Source organism: Mesocricetus auratus, unplaced genomic scaffold (genome assembly GCF_017639785.1).
Source record: "Mesocricetus auratus isolate SY011 unplaced genomic scaffold, BCM_Maur_2.0 Super-Scaffold_100028, whole genome shotgun sequence".
Taxonomy (NCBI): Eukaryota; Metazoa; Chordata; class Mammalia; order Rodentia; family Cricetidae; genus Mesocricetus; species Mesocricetus auratus.
In genome coordinates, this window is record NW_024429209.1 from 13,844,770 (window position 1) to 13,870,950 (window position 26,181).

Below are 26,181 nucleotides of genomic sequence, written 5' to 3' on the forward strand. Positions count from 1 at the left end.
CCACCACCAGATGAGTATGTGAGATACACATGTACCCCCTTACAGAAAATACCGCCTCCTCGTTTTCAGTCAAGAAAAATCTTGAGAAATGTGATAAAAATCATCTGGCTACACCGGATGGTGCAGTCCAACTGTGGCGGGCTGAGGCAGGAGGTTGGAAAGTTCAAAGCTCGCCTGGTCAAGCTGGTGAGTTGGCCAAGGTCAACTGTAATAACAATAAACACTCATGGTCTGAGTTCTTGTGGGCACGGAGTGGCTGAGTCACCTCCTGGAGAGAGCCTACCGTCGCCAGGCTGCCATCAGCTTACCTGGATGGGCGGTGGCTTTCAGGCGCTTGGGGTTGTAGACCCCGCCCTTCTCCCCCGCCTCCCTCCCTTGCGCGTGCGCAGACGCGGGAGGTCCCGCCCCCCTCAGCGGCTCTTTCTCTGGCAGCGCGACGGTCCTCAGCGGCAAGATGGCGACGGCGCAGCAGGAAGCCAGCGATGGAGCCGCGCAGTTGGCGAAGCCCGAGTCAGACACTGACCCCCTCGGCCGCTTCACGTGTCCCGTGTGCCTGGAAGTGTTCGAGAAGCCGGTGCAGGTGCCCTGCGGACACGTGTAAGTGGCGGGCGCCTGACGGGAGGGGGCGCGGAGCGCGGGTGGCCGGGGCGTCTGACGCGGGAGCACGGCGGCCGGTCGGTCCCCTCGAGCCTCGGCGTCGCGCCCCATCCGCCGCGGGCTGTGCATCCGAAGTATGCGCGTGACCGCCAGGCGGTCAAGACTCTCAGCGGGCGGCAGGTCTTGACAGCGGGCGCCGGGCTAGCCCGGAACAAAAGGGAAGTGTCGAGAGGCTCGGCCTTAGCCGCGCGCGGACCGGGTGCGGGCTGCTCACCCAGGCGCGCTCATTCGGGCTTTAAGCTTCCGTGGCCCGAGGCCCGATGTCACTTGTCCAGGCTGTCTCGGCCGGTTCAGGAGTTGAGCGAGGGCGACCTGGGCTTCCCCTCGGTGCTGTGTCCCTATAGCCTGATTCGAATTCCACCCTTGCACATCCAGACACCCCTAAGCTGAAGAGGCTGGGGACACACGACCACCTGCTTCATTTTCTCTGTGACCCCTCTTACTGATTGTTACCTGGGCATTGGTCTTGGTGACCCCGAAACGCCAGCACCCTCTGGGACCCACAGACATTCCCACTGCGGCCCTCTTTCCAGGTGAATGAACTTGAAGGGCTCTGTTGGGTCAGCCTCACCTGCCAGACTATCCCCAGCTGTGTTGTCAGGTCTGGTTCAGTCCGGAAACGCTGCCTGCGCTGGGCAAGACAGGGCCGGCCTTCCCAGCAGCGCGAGCCGCTTGCTGCTTCCAGGAACAAGACCCTCCAGCTTGAGTTCGGGCATAGGCAGCCTGGACCCATCACCTCCCCGCCACCACGCAAGCACGGCCTCTCACTTCTTTCCTGCGGCTTTGCTTGCCTTTTCCTTACGCAGAGCAGCACGTAGGGACCACAAGCGCAGAATGCCATGTCCTTTTTGCCCCTTAATGTAATCCAGAGCTGCGCACTGTGGGCATCCTTAGACCTGGCAGTCAACTTAACGGGAGTGTCTGCATGCCCTCTGTGTGCCGGCTTTGGGCTAGAGAAAGGTTTACAGGAAGCTGATAGTAAACGGTGGCCCGTGAGAGGATTCAGAAAGTGAAGGCACTTGTGACCAAGCCTGATGATGATTTACTCCTGAGGAGCCACACGGTGGAAGCTTCGACAGCGCCATACACATTTGCATGCAGGCACGCACACACTTTTCTTTAGAGAAGCACTAATGAGTGATCAAGCTATGATGTAGGTCACTCTGCAGTAGGAGAGCGGTGTGAGAGCTGTTTGTGAACTGTTGAAAAGCAACCAAATGGAGGCTTCCTTAACTTTCCGAGGTCAGAGGTCAAGGAACATCACTGGCATAGCAAGCATTACCAGCCCAGTACTCAGCAGTCTGATACTGTCTGAAGTCACACACTTTGGTGAGAGCATCGGACGTCTCAGCCTCTACTCAGTTGATTTTTAATGTTTGCCTGTGGAGCTGGAGAGTCCCACAGCTGTGGTTGGAACGTTTGATTTTTATGAAACTCGGGTCAAACCCTGAGTGGCTACACCCTCTGGATGCAGATACCCAATGCTAAAGAGCACTGACAGGAAGGCTGAACTAGAAACATCCCCATTGCTGGGAAGTAGAAACCGAAAGCTCCAGGCACAGTCCGCTTATTGGCTGCTTCCTAGGCTAGGCAGGGGGAAACTCAGTCTTACCCAGGCTGGTGAGCATCTGACAGGCCACTGAAGAAGCTGTGTCTGTCTGCATGCTGGGTTGGGTTCCTCCGCTGTCTTGAGTTATCTGGGGATGTGCTTTTTCAAAGGCCTGCCTGCCTTGCCTTTTCTTTGTGTGATCTGCCGCATCACTGTCCCAACGGCCTTCATGTCTTCACTTGACACATTCCTTCGTGTTTGGTGTCATCTCGTGGCACTGTCTTTGTCCAGGCCTTTGTGGCCTGCAATTCAGTGTCACCTCAGGTGCTTCCTGTGCTCACCCTGTGGTGTTACCCTTATTCTCCATCACCATGTGAAGTTACTGTGTTTTCTTCAATTTAAAAATATAGCATTGTAGTCCACACCTTTAATCCCAGCAGAGTCAGGTGGATCTCTGGGTGTTCAAAGTCAACCTGATCAATAAACAGAGTTCTAGGATAGCAAAGGCCGTTTGATACACAGAGAAACCCTGTCTCAAGAAAAGATAACAAAGACGTGTGTGTGTGTGTGTGAGTGTGTGTGTGTGAGAGAGAGAGAGACAGACAGACAGACATCATAAGCAGAGACTTGTGTCTCCACTCTACCCTCAGGTAAATCTCCCAGCCTGGACTAGAATTTTGCCTAACAGAAATGGTAAAGATTTCTTAAAGTAAACATGGTTCAGCTCTGCTTTAAGTACATACCCTGGCTCCATCAGGTTTCGATAGTGTAGCGTGAAGTCTGTCAGGGTGGGTGAGTAGTCCAGTGCCCTGGGCCCTCACAGCTGTTCTTTGTTGTGCGGCCCCACCAGTCACCTTGTCTTCCCACCCAGTGAGCCAGCCGGCGCTGCCTTTGCCTCAGGATCGTGGTTCGAATCTGTGGCACACAGTGCTTGCCAGGAGTCACGTGTTAGGTTTGCACTGTCTACCCCTCATTCTTCATATTGAAAAAGCATGCTGTTGCTGGGCAGTGGTGGCTTTAATCCCAGCACTTGGGAATCTGAGGCAGGTGGATCTTTATGAGTTCGAGGCCAGCCTAATCTACAAAAGAAGTTCCAGGACAGCCAGGGCTACACAGAGAAACCCTGTTCCAAAAAACTTAAAAAAATAAAAAATAAAGTGTGTTGCTGTCTGCAGTACACCAGAATCAATTTCCTGAAACTTGAATTTGGTATTAGTATCTTGCTTTAAACCTTTAATCTAGCCAGGCAGTGGTGGTGCACACCTTTAATCCCAGCATTCAGGAGGCAGAGCAGGCAGATCTTTGTGAGTTCGAAGCCAGCCTGGTCTACAGAGTGAGTTCCAGGACAACCAGGGCTACACAGAGAAATCATGTCTCAAACGCCCCCCCCCAGGGGGAAAAAAACTGGGACCTGCTTTTGAGAAAAACTTTTTGCCTCCCAAGCACTGGGATTAAAGGTGTGCTCTACCACCACCTGCCAAGAAACACTTTCTAGAATTTGGTTTCCTTAGAGAATTGTCAACCTGAGCCTCTCTCCCTCCCATATCTCCCATGTTTAATTTGCCTGCCTGTGAGTAAAGTTCCCTTGACACTTTTGAATTTGGGGTTGGTATTTGTTTGCTTTGTTTTTTGAGACAGGGTCTCTCTATGTAGCTCTGACTGTCCTGGAACTTGGTACATAAACTAGGTTGACCTCAAACTCAGAAAGAGCCTCTTGCCTCTTCCTCTTAAGTTCTGAGACCAAACAATTTTTTTTCCTTTTTTTCACCAAGCATAAACTGAAAATAATTTTTTAGCTGAGGTCATGGAATATTCTTCCCTTGTCAGCCAGTTGTGATCTTTTAAGGCTGGCCCAGAGGCTGCCTCTGAGGTCTGAGGAGCCCTGTTTGGGGTTATAATTAGCTCCTCTGTGTTTGTGTGTTCCCATGCTTTGCTTTCACCCCTGAGAGCAGCAGTTCCCTTTCCTGTTTGACACGAGCTAGATAGATTTCCAGTTAAGTGTTTGCTGTACATGGCCCATTCTCCAGCAGTCCTCCAGGTGGGTATGACACCTTCCTTCGACACACAAGAAAATGGGGTCAGGAAGCCCCACCAAGACTCCCTAATGACAGGAACTAGGCTTTGAAGGCTCAAGCATGCCTTTCTCCACGTAGTGAGTGCGTGAGCGTGTGTTCTCCATAGTGTCCCCAGCCCCAGCTACAGTTTTTCCTCTGTTCTGAATGGGATTAGTGTTTTATTTGAGTAAGAGTAGGAAATAGACTGTTCAAATCCATTATTCATTGGTGTCTTTTAAAGAGTTGATCCACTTTGTTGTCTTGTCTCTTTGCATGACAGAGGTTCTCTGTATGTCTTGTTCTAGCTTTTGCTCTGCATGCCTGCAGGAATGTCTGAAGCCGAAGAAACCTGTCTGTGGGGTGTGTCGAAGCGCTCTGGCACCTGGCGTCCGAGCTGTGGAGCTCGAGCGACAGATCGAGAGCACAGAAACTTCTTGCCATGGCTGCCGTAAGACTGTATGTGGACATAACATGGAGAGTCCTTGTCTCTGGGTGATGAGATGGTAAAACAGTTAGAGCCTGGAGTAGTGACTAACAGCACAAGTGCATGCCTGCTTCTGTGGTGGCTGTGCTGCTGGGGTTTTGTTTTTCCACACCTTGCTGGGCTTTTTTGTTTGCTTGTTTGTTTTTTCATGAGCTTTGGTTTAGTGATTTATAAATTTTACCTTTGAAATCCATAGAAATAAACCCCCATCCCCATAAACGACCCACCTTCGGCTGGGGAGTACACACCTCTATTCTAAGCACTTGGGGACAAAGGCAGTAAAGCTAGGGACCCTGAACCAGCATAGGTTACCGAAGACCTACTTCAAAGTGCAAACTCTCATGTGCTTTCTGTTTTAATTAGAATACAAGGGTATTTCATGATCTTTTAAAATGTATATAAAATGAAGCTAGGGTCTCAAAACACCTGGGACTCGGGGTGTAGTTCAATAGAGTGCTTACCTAGCATGCAGGAAGCCCTGGTTTCCATCCCAGCACTGTGTGTGGTAACAGGAGGATCCCAAATTCAGGGCCAACCTAGTATACATGAGACTGTTTCAAAACAAGAAAAGAAAAATCTGCACTGAGCTCAAAGAAAAGCTTTGTAGCCGGGCGTTGGTGGCCCATGCCTTTAATCCCAGCTCTCGGGAGGCAGAGGCAGGCGGATCTCTGTAAGTTCGAGACCAGCCTGGACTACCAAGCGAGTTCCAGGACAGCCTCCAAAGCCACAGAGAAACCCTGTCTCGAAAAACCAAAAAAAGAAAAAAGAAAAAAAAAAAGAAAAGCTTTGTAACCTGTCTCTGGGCTCATAAATGCACTGGCTCTGTTTTAACCCTTGAAAGACCCGAGTCGGGGGTGTGAGGCAGAGAGTGCATTAGCAGTGTCTACCTACCAGTGGGTGTGCCTGCCTGTGCCATCTCAAGGGCTGCACCGCTGTGCTTGCTTGCCCTGCTCACTGCTGCTGGGAGCACAGATAACTAGTACTTTATCTTCCTTGTTGGTTTTAAGTCATTCCAGTTGTTTATTGCAGACAGTAAAAACATAAATAAAACACCCCTGTTTGTTCCTCCACCAATCCCTCTTGAAAGGTGGGTCAGTTGACTGTGTGGTCCTGCACATTGGTGACCCTGGCACCTAGCCTGAGGCCAGAGGATAGTTTTACATTTAAAAGTCCGCTCAGCACCTTGTACCTTTAGGTGTAAATGTGTACAAACACAGTGAGGACACACCCCTGCTACTTATATTCTTTTGTCTTTTTATATTTGAAATTTTTGTTTTACTTCCTAGATAGCTTTGTATGTCATCTTTTGTTTGTTTTTTTTTTGTTGTTGTTGTTGTTTTTAGACAAGGTCTCACTGTGTATTCCTGGCTAGCTCAGAACTTGCTATCTAGAGCAGGCCAAACCTGAACTCAGAGTTCCACCTGCCTCTCAAGAGCTACAACATGAATAAGCATGAGTCACCACAGCCAGCTGAGTCTCATTATCTCTTTCATTTACTTCTGCAATCTCAGTTCTACCCCTGGCTGGCTTGCTTGGTTTGTTGGGGGTTCTGTTCTGTTTTTATTTTTTTGAGACAGGTTACTCTGTGTAGTCCTGATTATTTATCCTAGAGCTCTAAATATAGATGCGGCTGACCTGAGACTCATGGAGACCCACCAGCCTTTGTCTACAGAGTGCTGGGATTAAGTACTTACACCACCATGCCCAAGTTGGTGGTTTGTTTTTTAAATAGTCTCATGTGGCCAAGGTTGACTTTAAACTGATCTTCTGCCTCCACCTCTGAAGTGCTGAGATTACAAATGTGAGAAGTCTTACCTAGCAAGCTTCTTTCCCTCCTCCCTTTTATTTATTTGGTTGGTTGGTTGTTTTTTTGGGGGGGTTCCCCTTTCCCCCAGACAGGGTTTCTCTTTATTGTTTTGGAGTCTGTCCTGGAACTTGTTCTGTAGACCAGGCTGGCTATTTATTTTTTAAGATTTATTTACTTTATGTATATTGGTGTTCTGCCTGCATTTATGTCTGTGTGAAGGTGCCAGGTCCCCTGAAACTGTAGCTATAGACAGTACGAACTGTCATGTGGGTGCTGGGAACTGAACCTGGGTCCTCTGGAAGAGCAGTCCTTAACCGTTGAACCACCTCTACAGCTCTCCTCTTTCATCTTTTACAAATCAGGGTCTCTTGCAGACTCAACTAGCCTCAGACTCAGTATATCTAGGAATAACTTTGAATTCTGAACTTTGAGCATCATAGTGTAGATGACCATAGAATGGATGTATCTTTTCCACTCCATATTTTCAGAGGGGTTTAGTATTGGGTGCACAGTGAGACTCTTACAATGTTTATACAAGCCCATTCTGACATTTATTTTCAGGCTCCTCAGTGAACTGCCGAGTCTGAGTGCTCTGGGCCAGCTCCAGCTCCTAGGTTGGCAGCCGAGTCAGTGTGTTCTGGCCGGTGCCTACAGTTCTGGGATTATTAGAACCTTGTCTCCTTAGAGTTTCATTTTGAATCTCAAACTGGCCTTGATCTTTGTCTTTTTTTCATGCACACTTTGCTCCCCTGTATGCTTTAATTTTCTCCATTTGCAAGGTTAGTAAACCTGTGTCATTGGCACATGCTTGTAATGTCAGCACTGGGAAGGTGGAGACAGGAGGATCACAAGTTCAAGGCCAGCCTGGGCTATATAAGACCCTGTCACAAAACAAAATAAAAATTGATGGTTGTACGGTAGATATGCCCCTCCCCCATCTCTCCTTTCTTCATTCTATATAATTCTTTAAGAGCTCTCAAACAGGTGTGTTAGCATATGTCTATATTCTCTCCTGGGAAGGGTGAGAGAAGGATTTCTTCAGGCCAACTTGGGTAATAAATGCCAGACCCTGTTGCAAAACAACAAAAATGCAGCTGGAGGCAGACCAAAGTACTATTCAGTCTCTGTGTGGGTTAAGCTCACCTGAGACTCTTGGTAGTCCTCCTGCCTTACCCTCCCAGAGTCCTTGACATCACAGATGTGTACCACTCACTGTGCCTAAGTAAGAGACAAATTCAAATGTGAGTGTAGGGCCAGTGAGATGACTTTGCAGGTAATAGTGCTTGCTGCCTAATCCTAACTCCGGAGACCTGAGTTCGGATAGATGCAATAGCAGAATCATCTGCAATCCCCAGGAGAATCAGCAGAAACTTGTGGGGTGACAACCAGTCTGTCTTATGTAGGAGTGAAAGTCCTTATCTCTGGCAAGGTAGAAAAGTGAGGACCAGCACCTTGTGTGGCCTCCACAAAGATCGCACATATGCACAAAATAGAGTGTGGAATGCTTTTTAAATCATCACTGGATTTGGGGACGGTCAGTGAGCAGAGCGGACGGTGAGAGTGCCCTCACAGGGAAAGCAGATATAGGCAAGTGAGGCAGCCGTCCTGGCATGGTGAAGAACCGCAGCCTGCTGTCTGCCCACTGGCATAGCAGGAGTTCTGTGACTACTGACCCATGTGTGATTGCTAACCCAGTGTGTGGTCCAGTTTCTCCTGCCCCTGGTTTGGGATCACCTCTTAATAGTTCCTTACTAACTCTTGGTCCCGCTCTTTCTATCCAAGTACGTCCTATCTAAGATCCGAGCCCACGTGGCTTCATGTTCAAAATACCAGAATTACATCATGGAAGGTGTGAAGGCCACCACCAAGGATGCGTCCCTTCAGCCAAGGTAATGACCTATTCTTCCCCCAGAAAGATGTGGGATGCTTGTTGCGGAAGGGTTTAGGTGTTTGGATTTGGGGAATTGGATAAGGTTGAGAGGTTCTGGGGTGGGGGGATGTCTTCATGTGTTAGCTATGCTACTGATACCAAAACTCAAAACACTCAACTCTGATGCACAGTGGTCTTGGTTCTTTGGAGCGTGCGGTGGTTGAGATGGTGTGGATGGTTCTTAGGGTGCTCTTCTGTATCTCACCTCCCAGAAACGTCCCAAACCGGTACACCTTTCCTTGTCCTTACTGTCCTGAGAAGAACTTTGATCAGGAAGGACTTGTGGAGCACTGCAAATTATCACACAGCATGGACACCAAGTCTGTGGTAAGAATTCCCTTTTCTTTGACTAGGTAAAAAGTCAGACATACAAAAAATTACCAGACTGGCCGGGCGGTGGTGGCGCACGCCTTTAATCCCAGCACTCGGGAGGCAGAGGCAGGCGGATCTCTGTGAGTTCGAGGCCAGGCTGGACCGATAGCCTCCAAAACAATACAGAGAAACCCTGTCTCGTAAAAACAAAAAAAAAACCAAAAAAACAAAAAATTACCAGACTGTGTAGTGACGTCTTAACCCTTCACCTAACAGCATTTTGCCAAATTTGCTTAACTGTGTTCTATATATGTATTGGGGTTTTTTTTGGGTGGGGGGGGGGGGGAGGAGGCGTGTTTTGTATAACAATCCTCGCTGTCTTAGAACTCACTCTCTAAACAAGGCTGGCCCTGAAATCACTGAAATCCCCTTGCCTCCACATCTGAAGTGCCGGGATTAAAGACGTGTGCCACCACTGCCCAGGTAGGTAGGTAGGTAGGTAGGTAGGTAGGTAGGTAAGGTAGGTAGGTAGGTAGGTAGGTAGGTAGGTAGGTAGGTAGGTAGGTAGGTAGGTAGATAGATAGATAGATAGATAGATAGATAGATAGATAGATAGATAGATAGATAATTTGTGTGGGTTTTTTTTTTTGTTTTTTGTTTTTTGTTTTTGTTTTTTGGCTTTTGGTTTTTTGGTGTTTTTTTTGTTTTGTTTTGTTTTTTGGTTTTTTGGTTTTTCGAGACAGGGTTTCTCTGTGGCTTTGGAGGCTGTCCTGGAACTCGCTCTGTAGACCAGGCTGGCCTCAAACTCACAGAGATCTGCCTGCCTCTGCCTCCCGAGTGCTGGGATTAAAGGCGTGCGCCACCAATGCCCGGCTAGTTTTGTGTGTTTTTATTTCTTTTTTGTGCTGGTGGTTGAACCCTGGCCTTACCTATTATAGACAACTGCTTGACCATTAAGCCATTTTGCCAACTCAGAAGCTGTGGTGCTGTCAGAACTGGTAGAGGTGATCCAAGCTCCCAGACCTATTCAAGCTGGTCTCTTGCTCATAGCAGTCAGAAGGGAGGTGAAAGCAGCTCTGCCTCCTTACCTAGCTCGGCTCATGGCTGATGCTCCAGACTTGACCATCCCAACATCTATCCAGGGGTCTGCATTCAGTTCAAGAAGGGGAGGCCAGCTCCAGCTAAAGATGATCTTCCAGGTTCCAAAGTGAAAGGTGACCTCTGAAATGCCTGGAAATAAATAGGTGGTCACGGCTTGGTTAAGGCTGCAGGGGTATGTGAACTTGAATTGCTGAAATGGAGTTGGCGGCATGGACTCAAGGAAGCAAACTTGGCCTTTATGAGTTTAAAGAAGCGGTGTTTGCCTCCTAGACTAAGGAAGAAGCTGACTGGTCTGCAGGTGAGGAAGGCTGCTGTCTGTCGAGCTTATCAAACATAGCGGAAGTCAAGGGAGACTCGGGAGCTGCACGCGGTGTCCCAGTGCCGCTTCACTCTGACCTGAGCCAGAGCAGCACGCTCTGCTGTTGCCCCCACATCACTCCTGTAGCCCGGCTGGCCTTGAACTCCCTCCTTCCTCTGCCTCGTTGGTGCTGAGGTTACTGGCATGAGCTCTGTGCCTGCTCAGATTGACTTTGCATGTGCACACTTTAGGCCTTATCCCTGTTATTTGGGCCTTTATTACTTTGTTCTCATTCTTGTAAGGCTGAATTTTACTTTGTTGGGAATAAGTCACCCATCATTTTTTTTTTTTGTTTTGTTTTGTTTTGTTTTGTTTTTACGAGACAGGGTTTCTCTGTATTGTTTTGGAGGCTGTCGGTCCAGCCTGGCCTCGAACTCACAGAGATTCGCCTGCCTCTGCCTCTCAAGTGCTGGGATTAAAGGCATGCGCCACCACCGCCAGGCTGTCACCCATCATTTTAAGAGCCTGCTACTTGAATTAAATAGACAGTGTTTTCTGGTTTGCTTCATGTTTATGGAGAAGAGTAACCAGGCCTTGTACCAATAAAGCTGTCCTAGCACAAAGGGGGCTGAGCAGAGGTCACAGAGGGCTTGATTTAGCTCAGGCATCAGATCACAGCACCTTGCTTCCTCCTAACAGGTTTGTCCCATATGTGCCTCGATGCCCTGGGGAGACCCCAGCTACCGCAGCGCCAACTTCATGGAGCATATCCAACGCCGACACCGCTTTTCCTATGACACTTTTGTGGTGAGTCTGGACCCACACCAGGGGGTAGCACTGCTGCCCAATTTCCTGGGAGTGGGAGCAGCATGTGCACTATTCAAGCTTGAAGAACTCTGGTCCCAGAGGGAAGCTGCACAGTGTCTCTTTGTGGGTGGGTGGGTACCACTTGGGCTAGACTGTTAAGTAGGACAGGCCTCTGTGATCCCTGTCTCCACTACAGAGTGCTGGGATTACAGGTGTACACCTCAATTTTTTACATGGGTGGTGGAGATCTGAACTTGGATTCTTGTGCTTGGCCTAGCAGGCATTTAACCAGTTGAGTCCTCTCTGCAGCCCCAGGAATGTATCTATGTACACCACATGTGTGCAGTGCCTGCAGAGGTCAGAAAGTGCCTGATCCAGCCGGGTGTTGGTGACTCACGCCTTTAATCCCAGCACTTGGGAGGCAGAGGCAGGCGGATCTCTGAGTTCAAGACCAGCCTGGTCTACAAGAGCTAGTTCCAGGACAGCCTCCAAAGCCACAGAGAAACCCTGTCTCGAAAAACCCAAAAAAAAGGGGGGGGGCCAGATCCTGTGGGACTGGGACTGGGACTGGAATTAACGGTGGTTGTGTGATCCACCATGGATGATGAAAATGAACCTGGGTCCCCTGGAAAAGCAATCACTAATCTTAACCACCGAGCTGTCTCTCTAGCCCCAAGCTGTTAATTTTTATTTAATGGTGACACAGCAGAGACACTGAGATGAAGTCATTTTCCCAGTTACACAGCATCTAAACAGTGGCCTGGGGCCCCTAGTAGCCTTCTCCAGACCCTCTAGGCTCCTGCTGAAGGTGAATCTTGTGGTTGCGAACAGTCACTTAGGCTGCTGTCTTCTGTCCTCAGGACTATGACGTTGATGAAGATGACATGATGAACCAGGTGTTGCAACGATCCATCATTGACCAGTGAGCAGGGTCCTCGTGGTCCACTCATTCTAGAGCTTCCATTACGCATTGGGTGTGAGCACTTGACTCCTGCACCTCACATGTAATGCAGATCTGGAAATGAGCCATGGCACCAGACAGGATCACTTCTCCCAGGGTGACAGGGCCCTAGGGCAGAGCCCTGTTTCCTTTGGGCTCTTGTTGGCACTGTCTTCCCCACTGATAACCTTGTTTGTCCATGGTCTGCTCTCACACTCCCCAGCTACTGCCGCCTCTAAGAAGAGTCCAGCTTCTGTTCCCGCATGTTCCTGTTTCACATTCATCCTGCTGTCCAGTGTTCATCTCTTAGGTCCTCCCAGCCAGCCAGCCCCTTCCCCGGGCCATGAATAGCACAATTAAACAGGGACTCCTTTCCCTGGCCCTGAGGTACCTGGTTCTGCTGTATACCAGGCCAGGGCTGCGCTCCCCTCTTCTTCCTGAATGACCTTGGGGTTTCGCAAACTGATGCTGGAAGTTTTGGTTACTAGTTTCCCTACACCTTCTGCACATTCGTAGAACTGATGGCTTCTGTCTTAAATGCCTGACAGTGCCTTTTTAGGATAGGGTATCCCCGTAGAAACAGAATGGAAGTGTTGGATAGCGAAGCTGGGGTGCACTCATCTGTAGGTGGGCAGAAAGTGGGGGTGTGACTTGATTCTCTCCCACACTGATGAGTGTTCCCGGGTGGCTGGGTCACGTGCCCTCTGTTGTGTACCTGCTGATACTCTTGCTCTGAAGAAAAAGAGCCTTGGGGGATGGGGGCGGGGCACTGACTGTTTATGTGCAGCTTGATAACTTGAACCTGAGCATTATTGCTGTCATATGGACCTCCTTGCTCAAGTGTGTGTTTTAAAACCCTGCCTTTCAGTGCAAAGGCTGTGGCAAAGCCAGGGTCATACCTCACGTGTCTCTTCAAAACCCCTGTTGGGAAGTTAAGAAAGTTAGGCCCCTGCAGAAGTTAAGGAAGATGGTCTGCTGGAGGCTTTGTCAACAGCAGCCCTAAAAGCTGCAAGTCCAGCACATTTTACAAAATACAGTATGGGCACCATCAGGCAGCTGGCCAATCTGCAGAACCAGACCCTCTGACAGACCTAGGGCTTTGGGGGTAAGTTGTCCTTCCTGTCGTGTGGCTCTGGTCCAGCTGAGACTGCGTGCAATAGTCTGTTTTTGACGCCGTACTTCCACCGAGGCCTCTGCCTGCCAGGGAAAGGCTAGCTCAGATCCAGCAGAGACGGGCAGATCACTTTCCCGGTGTCAGTTGTTGGAAGGGCCCAGACATTACCACTTCATAGTACCCCCTGGAAAGGTTTGCTCAGGAGACTCCAGGAGGGAAGTTTGACACAGCCTTGACCTGAGGGACTGAGAAGGGCATAGTTGTGCAACAGGAACCTCGTGTCCTGCATCACGTCCACTATTTCTAATAGAACGGCTTTCCAGAAAGCTTGGTGGTTATGTTCTGGCTTTTAAAAGGTGAACTATAAATAAATTTCATAATTTATCCAATCAGCAAGCTGTGATGTGTTTTCATTAAATAGCTTTTTCCCAGGTCTGGACCTGTCAGCCTCCGGAAGGTTATTCTCCAGGGGAACATTCTTGTCTGCCTCTGAGTCAGCCTGGCTTCTTGTCAATTCTGAGGCTTCAGCAGCTGGGCCTGTCTTTTCTGAAAAACAGCAGAAATATCCCCCCTCTCCTTTCTGAGTGGGGAATTCACAGCAGGCCAGGCTCTAGACTTAGGTGTGACAGTTAAGGGGCTCATTCCAAGGGCTCAAACTTGGGTCCGTTTGGATGTGTGTACACTGTGCCTGACCCCTTATGAATGGGGTCATGGTATGTAATGAGCCATCTAAAGGAGTGTGCAGAATGGTGCATTGATGCTGCCTGGGATCCTCTGGGCTTTGTTCCCATCCTGATAACATAGGGACCCGAATATGACCCAGAGGTCTCAGCATATCCGTCTCTACCCTGTTCTGCCTACTTAACTCTGAGAAGAAACACCCAGCCCAGGTGGCTGAAAATGGCTCATTGTAACATCTCCAAGTGCCACACTGCATTCCAGTTGAATCTTGAACTCCAGTTTCTATTTATGTCCATTTGTTTCCTTGAGGTCTGTTGACACTGGGAATAAAATCCCTTGTAATACTAGATCCAAAAGCGACATTAGTCCAGGCATCATAACACAATGTCGTTCATTCCAGCACTGGAGATGCAGAGGCAAGCAGATAACTAGCCTGGGTTACATAGTAAGACTGTCTCAAAGGGAAAAAAACTTGAACTGAGTCCAGAGGCATATGGTGAGAAAATGTTACTACTCAAGAAACACTGCTAAGGTGTGGGGGTGGGGGGTGTCGGAGTGGAGGAGACTGACCATAGGTAGGAGGCAGATTGGACAGGTTGCAGGGGGGTTCATTGGCTGAGACCTTGCACTGAGTGTTTGGAGGGATATGGCCCGGTTTATATCCAGGAGAGGCTCCTTGGACACAGCAGACTAAGAAGCAACCACTGAAGTAGTCACGGTGTGCTGGTTGCACCTGAGCTGGTCTCACCAGCTCAAGCGTGTTTGGAAGGCGTGCAGTGTGTCGGCAAGCATTGGGGAGTAACATCATGATTGCCCCTGAAGGCTGGGTAAGCAGAGGTGGGAGTTAAGCTCCAGGGTGATTTGGGAGGAATCAGTTACGTTGATCACAGCTGCTCTGGGGTTTGTTCGCTATGTTGAGAAAAGAAGCTCTCCCCAGCCTAGGCTGGCCTCAGCAGTCCACCTACCTCAACCTCCTTAGTGCTAGAATTAGGAGCTGAACGTCACCTCAGTGTCCAGAAGAGACAAGACCTGGAGCTGTAGAGCCTTGTGCAGTTAACAGAGGGCCAGCCTGGCTCTCTGACATGCCCCTCGTCACCCCACTCCCTGCCCAACTGGCCAGCCTCAAGCTAAAGGCATCTCCGCTGCCTCAAGGTTCTGTTCTTGCATCTGCTGTCTAGTTGCTCAGGAATTAACCTGAACAGCAGCTTGAACTCTAGCTTCTCAGCTCCCCGTTATTCCCAAATCAAACTTGAGCTCCTGAGCAGCGGTCTCCAGCCAGGCAGTGGTGGCTCTGGAGGCAGAGGCAGGCAGATCTCTGAGTTCAAGGCCAGGCTGTTCTACAGCATGAGTTCCAAGGCAGCCCGGGCTATGCAGAGAAACTATCTGGAAAATCAGAACAAAAAAATCCAAGAGTTGAAATGAACTATGTGGGGCCATTCCCTCTGGTCACTTCTCTGTGGGAACTGTTCAATGCTTGGGAGAGCCAGGCACAGCCTGCTGGAAAGCATGAAGGGGTGGTGTGTCCCAGGCCCCCCAGGCAGGGGCATTCTTATCCTGAAGCACTGAAGCTGGGTGACACAGAAGATGCAAGACCAAGCCAAGGGGGTTCCCCAGATGGGCTTTGACCTGTCAGGTCCTCCATGTGGTCCCTGGATACCTCTTGCCGGACTTTACTAACGCATTCTGATTATACAGGCCAGGAGGGGGGGGGGGGGGCCTCGGGGCTTGGGAAGCATGCAGAGGTGAGTCTAACAAGGCCTCCCTTCCCAGCCTCACCTTCACCAGCCGTGTGCCCTCTTTGTTCCTCCACTGGCATCTGACAACGGAGATTCCCGAAGTGACTTCCTTCTAGAAGTGTGAGAATCCACACAAAGAATTAGGAAACTGAGCACAACATGACACACCCCCGGGACCTTAGCACTCAAGTGAAAGCGGAAGATCAGAGGCCAAGGACATCTGCGGCTATATAGCAAGTTCCAGGCCAATCTGGGCTACATGAGACCTTGTCTTAACACACACACACCCCAAATTAGTATTTTTCCCCATTTTTTGAATATTTTTATTTTATGTGCCACATTGGTGTTTTGTCTACATTTATATGTGAGGATGCCAGATCCACCACTCCCGCTTTTTTTTTTTCCTGGTTTTTACGAGACAGGGCTTCTCTGTATTGTTTTGGAGGCTGTCGGTCCAGTCCGGCCTCGAACTCACAGAGATCCATCTGCCTGCCTCTGCCTCCCGAGTGCTGGGATTAAAGGCGTGCGCCACCACCGCCCAGCCACTCCCCGCTTTTTTTGAGACAAGGTCTCTCTATTATGATCCTGAAACTCACCATGTTGACCAGGCACGCTTCGAACTAGGATCTACCTTGTCTCTGACTCTCAAGTGCTGGTATAAAAGGCACATGCCACCACACACAGCTAGGAAGATCGTTTCAGTAAAATTCTTTATTTTTTAGACAAGGTCTCTTGTGTCTGGGGTTGAGCTAACCCTAAGTAGCTCAGGGTAATCTCGAACTTGTGATTCCCATGCCTCAACCCCAAGTACTGAGGTTATAGGTGTGCATCACTTTGATCTGTGTATGTTGTGCTGGGCATCAAACCAGGCTTGAAGCCGGGCGTTGGTGGCACACGCCTTTAATCCCAGCACTCGGGAGGCAGAGGCAGGCGGATCTCTGTGAGTTCGAGGCCAGCCTGGTCTACAGAGTGAGTTCCGGGACAGCCTCCAAAGCCACAGAGAAACCCTGTCTCGAAAAACCAAAATAAAAAAAAAAACAGGCTTGAGGTACGTTAGGCAAGCCCCCTACCAACTGAGCTACACCTCAGGCCCTTTTCTGTTCTGTCTTGTCTCAGGTGTCCCATGTATCCTAGGATCCCCAGTGTCTGCCTCAGCTGCTGGGGTCACAGGTATGTGTCACTGCACCCAGCTCTGAAGCTTCAACGTTAAGGGCTGCATGGCACTGCTGGGCACAAATGGAGGATACTTTGTTGTTGTTGTTGTTTGAGTGGTTTTACTTTTTTGGTGTTTTGGACTGTCGTGGAACTCGCTCAGTAGACCATGCTGACCTCAAACTCACAGAGATCCGCCTGCCTCTGGGATTAAAGGTGTGTGCCACCACCACCTGGCAAGGATACTCCTTTTTTCAGTGAGCTTTCCAGTTTGACACTGCTGTAGTGAGCACTGCAGGGAGCAAGTCCATAAACACTGCATGTTTGCCTGTGCGACCAGATCTGTGCAGAGCTGCTGAACCGACAGCTGAGAGGCTGAGAGGAGTGAAAGCCTGGACCCTTTCGTACAGTTCCTCATGTGGTGGAGACCCCCCCATAAGATTAGTCTCGTGGTTACTTCATAACGTAACTATGAGTCAGAATGTAAGTATTTTGAAGATAGAGGTTTGTCAACAGGGTCGCAACCCACCGGCCAATGAGAGGAGACTGAGCGCCAGAGAGACAGAGAGAGAGAGAGAGAGAGAGAGAGAGAGAGAGAGAGAGAGAGAGAGAGAGAGAGAGAGAGAGAGAGAGAGAGAGAAGTACAAGGTGGAAAGAGGAGAGGAGAAAGAGAGATATGGGGATCTTTTCTGGTGAGGGGTCCTCAAGCCTGGCCACAGGAATCCCAGCAGAAAGTGACTCAGAGACTCAGGAACGCATCCTACAGACAAACATAGATGGGGCCAGACTCTTAGGAGCAAAGATTTCCACTAGCGCCTATTCCTGGAGAGCAAGGTGGGGCTCAGCCATGGCTGCTGATAGGTCCCTGAGTGTCATAGTGTGTACGCATGTATGTGTGCATGTGTGAGCTCATATGCATGTATTATATGCATATGCATGTATGTGTGTATGCATCCTGAACTTGTATGCATATGTATGTATATGTGTGTATGTGGTGTGTGTATGTGGATGTGGGGGGCGAATGTGTGGTGGTTAATATGAGTGCAGGTGGTCATGTGAGTGCCATGGGACAACTCGCCGCCACCGTTCTCTTCCTTTCTTTGAGTTTCACGGATTAAAATCAGGTAGTCAGGCTGGTACGGGTTAATCTTTTACTCAGTGAACTGTCTTGCTGTTCAGGACTATTTGTTTTTCTTCCGTTTGCTTGATTTCTTCGAGGGTCTCATGTAGTCCAGGCTGGCCCTGATCCCCTCCTGACCTTCCTGCATCCACCTCCCAAGATCTGAGTCTGAGACAAGTGTATGCCATTTGTAAAATGCTCTCTCTCTCTCTCTCTCTCTCTCTCTCTCTCTCTCTCTCTCTCTCTCTCTCTCTCTCTCTCTCTCTCTCTCTCTCTCTCTCTCTCTCTCTCTCTCTCTCTCTCTCTCTCTCTCTCTCTCTCTCTCTCTCTCTCTTTCCTCTCTCTCTCTCTCTCTCTCTCTCTCTCTCTCTCTCTCTCTCTCTCTCTCTCTCTCTCTCTGTCTCTCTCTCTCTCTCTCTCTCTCTCTCTCTCTCTCTCTCTCTCTCTCTCTCTCTCTCTCTCTCTCTCTCTCTCTCTCTCTCTCTCTTCCTTCTCTCCTCTCTCTCCTCTCTCTCTCTCTCTCTCTCTCTCTCCTCTCTCTCTCTCTCTCTCTCTCTTCCTTCTCTCCTCTCTCTCTCTCTCTCTCTCTCTCTCTCTCTCTCTCTCTCTCTCTCTCTCTCTCTCTCTCTCTCTCTCTCTCTCTCTCTCTCCTCTCTCTTCCTTCTCTCCTCTCTCTCCTCTCTCCTCTCTCTCTCCTATCTCTCTCTCCTCTCTCTCTCCTCTCTCTCTCTCTCCTCTCTCTCTCTCTCTCTCTCTCTCTCTCTCTCTCTCTCTCTCTCTCTCTCTCTCTCTCTCTCTCTCTCTCTCTCTCTCTCTCTCTCTCTCCTCTCTCCCCTAGTCCAGCACTCACTATGTAACCCAGGCTGGGCACCTGCCTCTACCCACCAAGAATTGTGTGTCTAGGTGTAAGTCGCATTAGAACCAGTTTCTAAATAGATCCCAAGATTGAACAAATAAAACTATGGAAGGTCCCAGTTAAGTCTGGATTCAGCTAAGATGTTCTCTGTAGTTTTATGCCGAGAACTTACTCCTTATCTATATGGAATTGTAATTCAACTTGTGCATCTGTGTTGTATCTGGCAAATTTATCTCTAAGATAAGAGGCTGAAGGGTGCAGTTAGCTCAGGGCTCCTCCTGGTGAGAGCTGTACCTCCCCCGGCCACACAGCCCTTCCATTCACTTTAAGACCAGGTCTCAGGAGCTGGTTCCATCCCCACCACTGCATAAACCGGGTGCAGTAGGTCAGGCACGGAGGTAGTGGCTGGGTCAGAAGTCAAGGTCATCCTCAGCTGAGGAACCCAGGCTCAGAAAGCAGGGCTCCTGGGCCCTCTGCCCTCAGCCTCACAGCCTCCAGAACATTCTCTTTTCCTGGCTCGAGGGTTTATTGTTGCACCACTGCCCTAACCACAGGACACCCACACCTCAGCTGGGCTCGCCTGGTTTACCACGGTACCCCATCCCCTCAGCCAGGTTTGGAGGCGACACTGGCATCTCTGAACTGCTTGTTCACTGGGCAGATCTGTGGTCCAGCAAAGGCCTGTGAGCAGGAACAGAACGAGGGTCAGCTCTAAGGACAGGTCTGGTGGCATGAGCAGACTATGACCTTGGAAAATCATTGACTATCCATGAGAGGGGCTAAAAGAAGATGAGACCAAAGCCGGGCGGTGGTGGCGCACGCCTTTAACCCCAGCACTCGGGAGGCAGAGGCAGGCGGATCTCTGTAAGTTCGAGACCAGCCTGGACTACCAAGCGAGTTCCAGGACAGCCTCCAAAGCCACAGAGAAACCCTGTCTCGAAAAACCAAAAAAAAAAAAAAAAAAAAAGATGAGACCAAAGGACCAAAGTACATTTTTATATATTATACAAATTATATGTCCATTTCATATGTGTGAAATTGTGAAATAATACTTTTTTTTTCAGAAGAAAGCCACTGGCTGTTATTTTCCCTGCCTCCTTTCCTCCCTCCCTCCCTTCTTTTTAGAGTTTTTCTTTGAAGAAGGGCTTTGCCATGTAGCCCAGGCTAGCCTTGAACTTGGACAATCCTGTCTCAGCCTCCTGTGTGCTGGTATTGAACCATGTCCAGCTTCACTTTGAAAGTGTGCGTGTGTGTGTGCCCCCGTGTGACATGTGTATGTGTGCCCCTGCGTGACATGTGTGTGTGTGCCCGTGTGCATGTGTGTGTGTGCCCCTGTGTGCATGTGTGTGTGTGCCCCTGTGTGCATGTGTGTGTGCCCCTGTGTGCATGTGTGTGTGTGCCCCTGTGTGACATGTGTGTGTGTGCCCCTGTGTGACATGTGCACATGAGTGCAGGTGCTCAAAGTCCAGACCAGACCCTGGAGCTGGAGTTACAGACGGTTGTGATGCCAGGCATGGGAGCTGGAGTTACAGACGGTTGTGATGCCAGGCATGGGAGCTGGGAACACAGCTCTGCTCATCTTTCCAGACCACCCCCTCTTTGAGACAGGTGGGGTCTGCTTATGTGGCCCAGGCTGGTCCCAAACTCCTAAACCCAAATACATTCATCCTTTTATTCCCACCGTTGCCTTATGGGGGAGGTGGGTTTCTGGGGACTGATCTCAGGACTTTGTGCAGGGAATGCTTAAAGCCTCGCTTCTTCAGCACCCTGCATCCCTTCTCCTGCCCTCTGTGGTTCAGCAATGTTCGATAGCATGCCTGACTGAATGCAGGAGAAACCTGAGTTCAATCTCTGGGCACCCCAAAAGACACACAAAAGAGAAGGTTTGTGCCGGGCAGTGGTGATGCATGCCTTTAATCCCAGCACAGAGACAGGTGGATCTCAGAGTTAAAGAGGCCATCCCAGGGACTGGAGAGATGGCTCAGGGGTTAAGAGCACTGGCTGCTCTTCCAGAGGTCCTGAGTTCAATTCCCAGCAACCACATGGTGGCTCACAACCACCCGTAATGAGATCTGGTGCCCTTTTCTGACCTGCAGGCATACATGCAGGCAGAACACTGTATACATAATAAATAAATAAATCTTAAAAAAAAAAAAGAGGCCAGGCCAGGGCTGCTACACAGAGAGACCCTGTATTGAAAAAAAAAACAAAAAAGAAAAAGTTCTTAAACAGGATTGCTTTTTACCTGTCTCTCTGCAGCTGGGCTTCTTGGGGCTCCTGAGTTTCCCCCAGGTTCTGTTATCCCTGCACAAAGGAGTACACAGACCTTGGTCAACGTTTACATCCCGGCAGTGATGAGATGTACTCCTCTCCTTGTGGAAATGGGCAGAGAGTCACTGTGGATTTCGTTTGTTTGTTTTTGACTTTTTGACATAGGGTCTCTGTGTAGCCCTGGTTATCCTGGAACTCTCTCTCTCTCTCTGTAGACCAGGCTGACCTCAAACTCAGGAGATCAGCCTGCCTCTGCCTCCCAAGTGCTGGGATTAAAGATGTGCACCACCATCACCCAGCTATTCATTTCACTTTTGATATTTAAGAAATGTATGTAGGGCTGGAGAGATGGCTCAGAGGTTAAGAGCACTGGCTGTTCTTCCAGAGGTCCTGAGTTCAATTCCCAGCAACCACATGGTGGTTCACAACCATCTATGAGACCTGGTGCCCTCTTCTGGCATGCAGACATAAATGGAGGCAGAATGTTATACTCATAATAAGTAAATAAATCTTTAAAAAAAGAAAGAAATGTATGTATATGAGTATTTTCCCTGCATGTATGTCTATATGCCATGTACACGCAGTGACAGGTTTTTGTTTGTTGAGACGTGGTTGTCCTTGTGGTCCTCCAGCCTCTACTGTTACAAGCGTGTGCTGTGCTGAGTTTTTTTCTTGAGGTTGACACTAATTAGGTTACCTGGTAACTAGGGTTTCAAATTCAGACACTCCTTAAACTCACTGTAGGGACTGTCTTAGCTGAATGGCCATGGGGCAAACTTGACTGGAGTTTATCAGTTGTGACAACAAAGTAAGCCCAGCCTAGGATGGGTTCCCTAGCGAGGCAGTGAGGAGGGTGGAGGGGTGGCCCCAGGCACACTTGTTGCAGAGGGAGCTGGTGAGCCCTTTGTGACATTCTGGGAAAGATCACAGTACAGATGGGAGCCCTAGATGCAGTGTCCCTGAGGCTAGAGCATACCCAGTGACAGGGACCTCAATGAGGGAGTGTATGTGTGTTGTGTGGCTGTGTATGTGTGTGTTTTATGGATGGATATGTCTGTATTTTGTGTATATATTATGTGTGTGCATAGTGTGTTTATTGTATGTGTGTGCATTGTGTATGTATTATATATGTGTACATCGTGTGTGTAGTATATGTGTGTGCATTGTATGTGTGTGTGTATGTATGATGTGTGTGTGTGTATGTGTGTGTGTGAGCTGTGTATCCTTAGGTCCTTGTTGGCTTTTCTAGGAGACAGAAGTGGGGTAGTTTATGCACACAAGGAGGGTGTCCAAGGTGCAGTGGCAGAAAGAGTTCACCAACTGCTGTTGCTTATTTTAGAATTTAAAGTTCATTTATTATGATCATATCTACATATGATGTGTGTGCTGGTGTACACTTGTGGGAACCACTAGACACTTTGTGGAGTCAGTTCTTACCTCCATCTTTAAATGGGTTTCAGTGATCAAACTCCGGTCAACAGACAGCGAGTGCTGTTACCTGCCCAGCATTTCCTGGCCCTACACTTTTGTTTGTTTGTTTTTTGTTTTTTTTTGAGACATGGCTTCTCTGTATTGTTTTGGAGGCTGTCCTGGAACTCACTCTGTAGGCCAGGCTGACCTCAAACTCAGAGATCCTCCTGCCTCTGCCTCCCGAGTGCTGGGATTAAAGGCATGTGCCACCAACGCCCGGCTTGTGGCCCTACACTTTTAATTGGTTAACAAACCCTCTGTGGTGAACTTCCCACTTCAAAATCAACACTATGAGGGGCTGTAAATGGCTCAGGTGGTGAGACATGTACCTGAGTTTGGTCTCCAGCACCCACATGGGGTAGCTCACTACCACCTGGAGCTCTAGCTCAAGGGTGGCTGATGCCTCTGGCCTGCACTGGCCACACACACGCGCGCACACACACACACACACACACACACACACACACACACACACACACACACACTAAATCTTTTAAGCTGGGTGGTGGCAGCCCACACCTTTAATCCCAGCACTCGGAAGGCAGAGGCAGGCCCATCTCTGTGAGTTCGAGGCCATCCTGGTCTACAGAGCAAGTTCCAGGACAGCCTCCAAAACAATACAGAGATACCCTGTCTTGAAAAACCAAAAAAAGAGTACTTGCTGCTGTTGTAGAAGATATGGGTTCAGTTCCCAGCACCCACATGGAGGCTTACAACCATTTATAACTGCAGTTCTAGGACATCTGACACCCGCTTCTGACCTCTGATAGCAGCAGGTGCACATGCATACATATATGGTGCACATACATACTTATGTGGTGCACATGTGTGGTGCACATGCGTGCATGTGTGGTGCACATGCATACATGTGTGGTGCACATATATACACATGCCAATTACATCACAGCAGCAACAAGGAAGCACCTGAACCATGTGTCTGAAGCTGTAGCTGGTAGGCAGAACTCTTACCCAGTACCCACAGAAATAAATACAACTTACTAACAGAAAGGCTTGTCGTGTAGCAAAGGTCTTCCCTCCACACCACCTTCCCTCCCTAAAGACATCCTCACCACATTCTAGTCCCAGCAGGAAAGCCTCTCAGGTCTCTACCTGCCTAACAGTTTCTCCTTCTCATATGCAAAGGACCCATTGTGCTGCAGTCACCTAGATCACAAAGCTGAAGCGTTCACTTCCATTCAATGTGGAGCCTGGAACTTCCTCCTGCAGGGCTATAGGACCTTAGGGTGCGTGGCCTCCTGTGGGCTGGTTTGAAATGCTGTAGGGACCTCCTCCACAGAGTCTGGTCCCAGCAGATAGATGCTTCAGTTTTTTTGTTTGTTTGTTTGGGTTTTTTCATTTTGGTTTGGTTTTTTCCGAGACAGGGTTTCTCTATTGTTTTGGAGGCTGTCCTAGAACTCACTCTGTAGACCAGGCTGGCCTCCAACTCACAGAGATCCGCCTGCCTCTGCCTCCTGAGTGCTGGGATTAAAGGCGTGCACCACCAATGCCCATCTGATGCTTCACTGTTGAGAAGGAGAAGGCTGGTAGGAGTCCCCTGACCCAGAAGCCAGCCCAAAGCAGTTTGTATCCATGGCCAGTGACTGGCAGGTCAATGGGAAAGGTCAGCCTGAGCAAATTCAGTGATGAGAACTCCCCAGAATAGAAAGTCAGAGGAGGGGCCCTGGGACAACAACCGTGGGTGGAGGGACTTGCTGCCAGCGTTTCAGTAAACGTGGAAAGGCACGCGGCACGGGGGCATTCAAACTTCACTCACACATGCTTAAAGGAAACGGGTTGGGGACATATGTCAGAGGTGACTGATTAGCTTTACTCTCCAGTTCTCCTGGAAACAACAACAAAACAACAAAGCCAGACACAGGCTGAACTCTCGAGTTCTAAGCCAGCCTGATCTATAAGTTCCAGACCAGCCAGGACTACACAGTGAGACCTTGTCTATAAATAAGAAAAAGAAAGCCAAAAGCCAGGCAGTGGTGGCGCGCGCCTTTTACCCCAGCACTTAGGAGGCAGAGGCAGGCAGATTTCAGCTAGTCATGGACAGCCTGGTCTACAAAGCAAGTTCCAGGACCGTCAAGACTGTCTCGAAAAACAAAAACAAAAACAAAAGAAAGAAAAAGAAGTTATCAACTTGTTGACCAAAGGACTTGAAAAGTAGTTTAGAATACAAAGAAAGAGAAACAGCTCTGGGCATGGGAGAGCTGTCCCTGTTACTCATCTGTCATGTGGTGGCATGGGCAGGGGAGAGATGGCCCCCTCAATGCTTGAAGCAGGTGGGAGAGCTGGCCCTGAGGTCAGAAGGCAGTGAGAGCAGGCCCTGTCCTTGTCTGGCCCTGAAGATGTAGGTGTGTGAGAGCCAGCCCCAGGTCAGGAAAGCAGGAAGACTGGCCCTGGAGCTCTGTAAGGGGCGAACTCACCAGGGCGAAGCCGGAGAGCTCACCCCGGGGTGGGGACAAGGGAGAGCTGCTGGCCTGACCAACCCTGCAACTATCCAGGCCCAGAACCAGGGTTCTGGGTTGACCCACGCCAACATCCACCCCATCTGGGATCTGCTGGAGCACGGAAGGGACTGGTCCTGCAGGCCCAAAGCTGCAGGATCTCCACAACACCGGGGAACACAGGATAACCGAGAGGAGTCCCAGTGAGGACCCAGCATCAGTAGTATAGCAGAAACCAGAGGCCTCGAACCAGACCAATGGTTCTTTGCAATGAACACCTGCAAGGAAAGACATGGATGGAAGGGTTTACTGCGTGACTTGCTGTGTCACACTGCAGCTTCCATGATGATATTTCCCCCCTTTCATCTTAGGTTTTATAGGGGTGGGGGCCGCAAGAGCAGAGGGCAGACACTCAGCAATGAAAAATGAATGGGATCGAGATGCATGAGATGAAAGACACAAAGAACAACAGCAAAACATAAACAAAAATAAAAGAGAACCTCTGGATGTAAATGCCCAGGTTGGATCAGACAAACCCCAGAAGAAGCCAACACTGGCTGTGCAAAGTGCAAATCCCAGCCCAGAGGCCCGATCTCAGACAGGAGAGATAAAAAGCGAGGAGACAATAGCACGTGCTTTGCAAAGTTTTGCAAAGGAATCCTCCACTCCCTGCTGAAGGGAATTCAACTTAACCTTTTTGGAAGACATTTAGTTTTACGGAACACACTGGCTACGTCTGCAGTACAGTGCTAGGTAGATGGGCAGGATCACTCCTTGAAATTGCTCCATTATTTGTGGCAGAAAAAAAAAGTGGCATTCCATGGTGGCACACATTTTTAATCCAAGCACTTGGGAGGCAGAGCCAGACAGGGCTCTGAGTTCAAGGCCGGCCTGGGTCTACAGAGTGAGTTCCAAGACAGCCAGGGCTATCCAGAGAAACCCTGTCTCAGAAAAAAAAATGTCATCTGAATTCCCAACCAAGTACCCTTGTTAAACAAAATCCACAGAATAAAAAGTTTGGAATGGGGTGTCATGGTACAGGCTGTAATCCCAGACTTTTGGGAGACTGAGGCAGAAAGATCACAGATTCAGGCCCAGCCTGGGCAATTAACCCAGATCTTGTTTAAAAGTGAAAGTGTGAGATGGTTCAGAAGGAAAAAAGCATTCACCGCCGGGCAGTGGTGGCGCATGCCTTTAATCCCAGCACTCGGGAGGCAGAGGCAGGCGGATCTCTGTGAGTTCGAGGCCAGCCTGGTCTACAAAGTGAGTTCCAGGACGGCCTCCAAAGCCACAGAGAAACCCTGTCTCGAAAAAACAAAAGAAATGCAGCCATGTATTCACACTCACACACACACACACACACACACACACACACACACACACACACAC

At 49.4% G+C, this 26,181-nt stretch overlaps 1 protein-coding gene and 1 long non-coding RNA gene across 2 annotated transcripts; one reads left to right on the top strand and one right to left on the bottom strand.

Moving 5' to 3' along the window:
- Window positions 1–407: 407 nt before the first annotated feature.
- Window positions 408–13,442, top strand: Rnf114 (ring finger protein 114). The gene is made up of 6 exons (XM_005074427.4): window positions 408–597; window positions 4,566–4,716; window positions 8,334–8,440; window positions 8,694–8,808; window positions 10,892–10,999; window positions 11,860–13,442. The coding sequence occupies exons 1-6, from the start codon at window positions 455–457 to the stop codon at window positions 11,923–11,925; spliced, it is 690 nt and encodes a 229-aa protein (XP_005074484.1). The 5' UTR covers window positions 408–454; the 3' UTR covers window positions 11,926–13,442.
- On the bottom strand, window positions 9,668–23,502 carry LOC121134463. Its single transcript, XR_005871547.1, has 4 exons — window positions 23,339–23,502; window positions 20,844–20,902; window positions 15,511–15,582; window positions 9,668–10,023 (listed from the first exon to the last, which is right to left on the bottom strand). It is a non-coding gene; the product is annotated as an uncharacterized LOC121134463 (long non-coding RNA).
- Window positions 23,503–26,181: the final 2,679 nt, after the last annotated feature.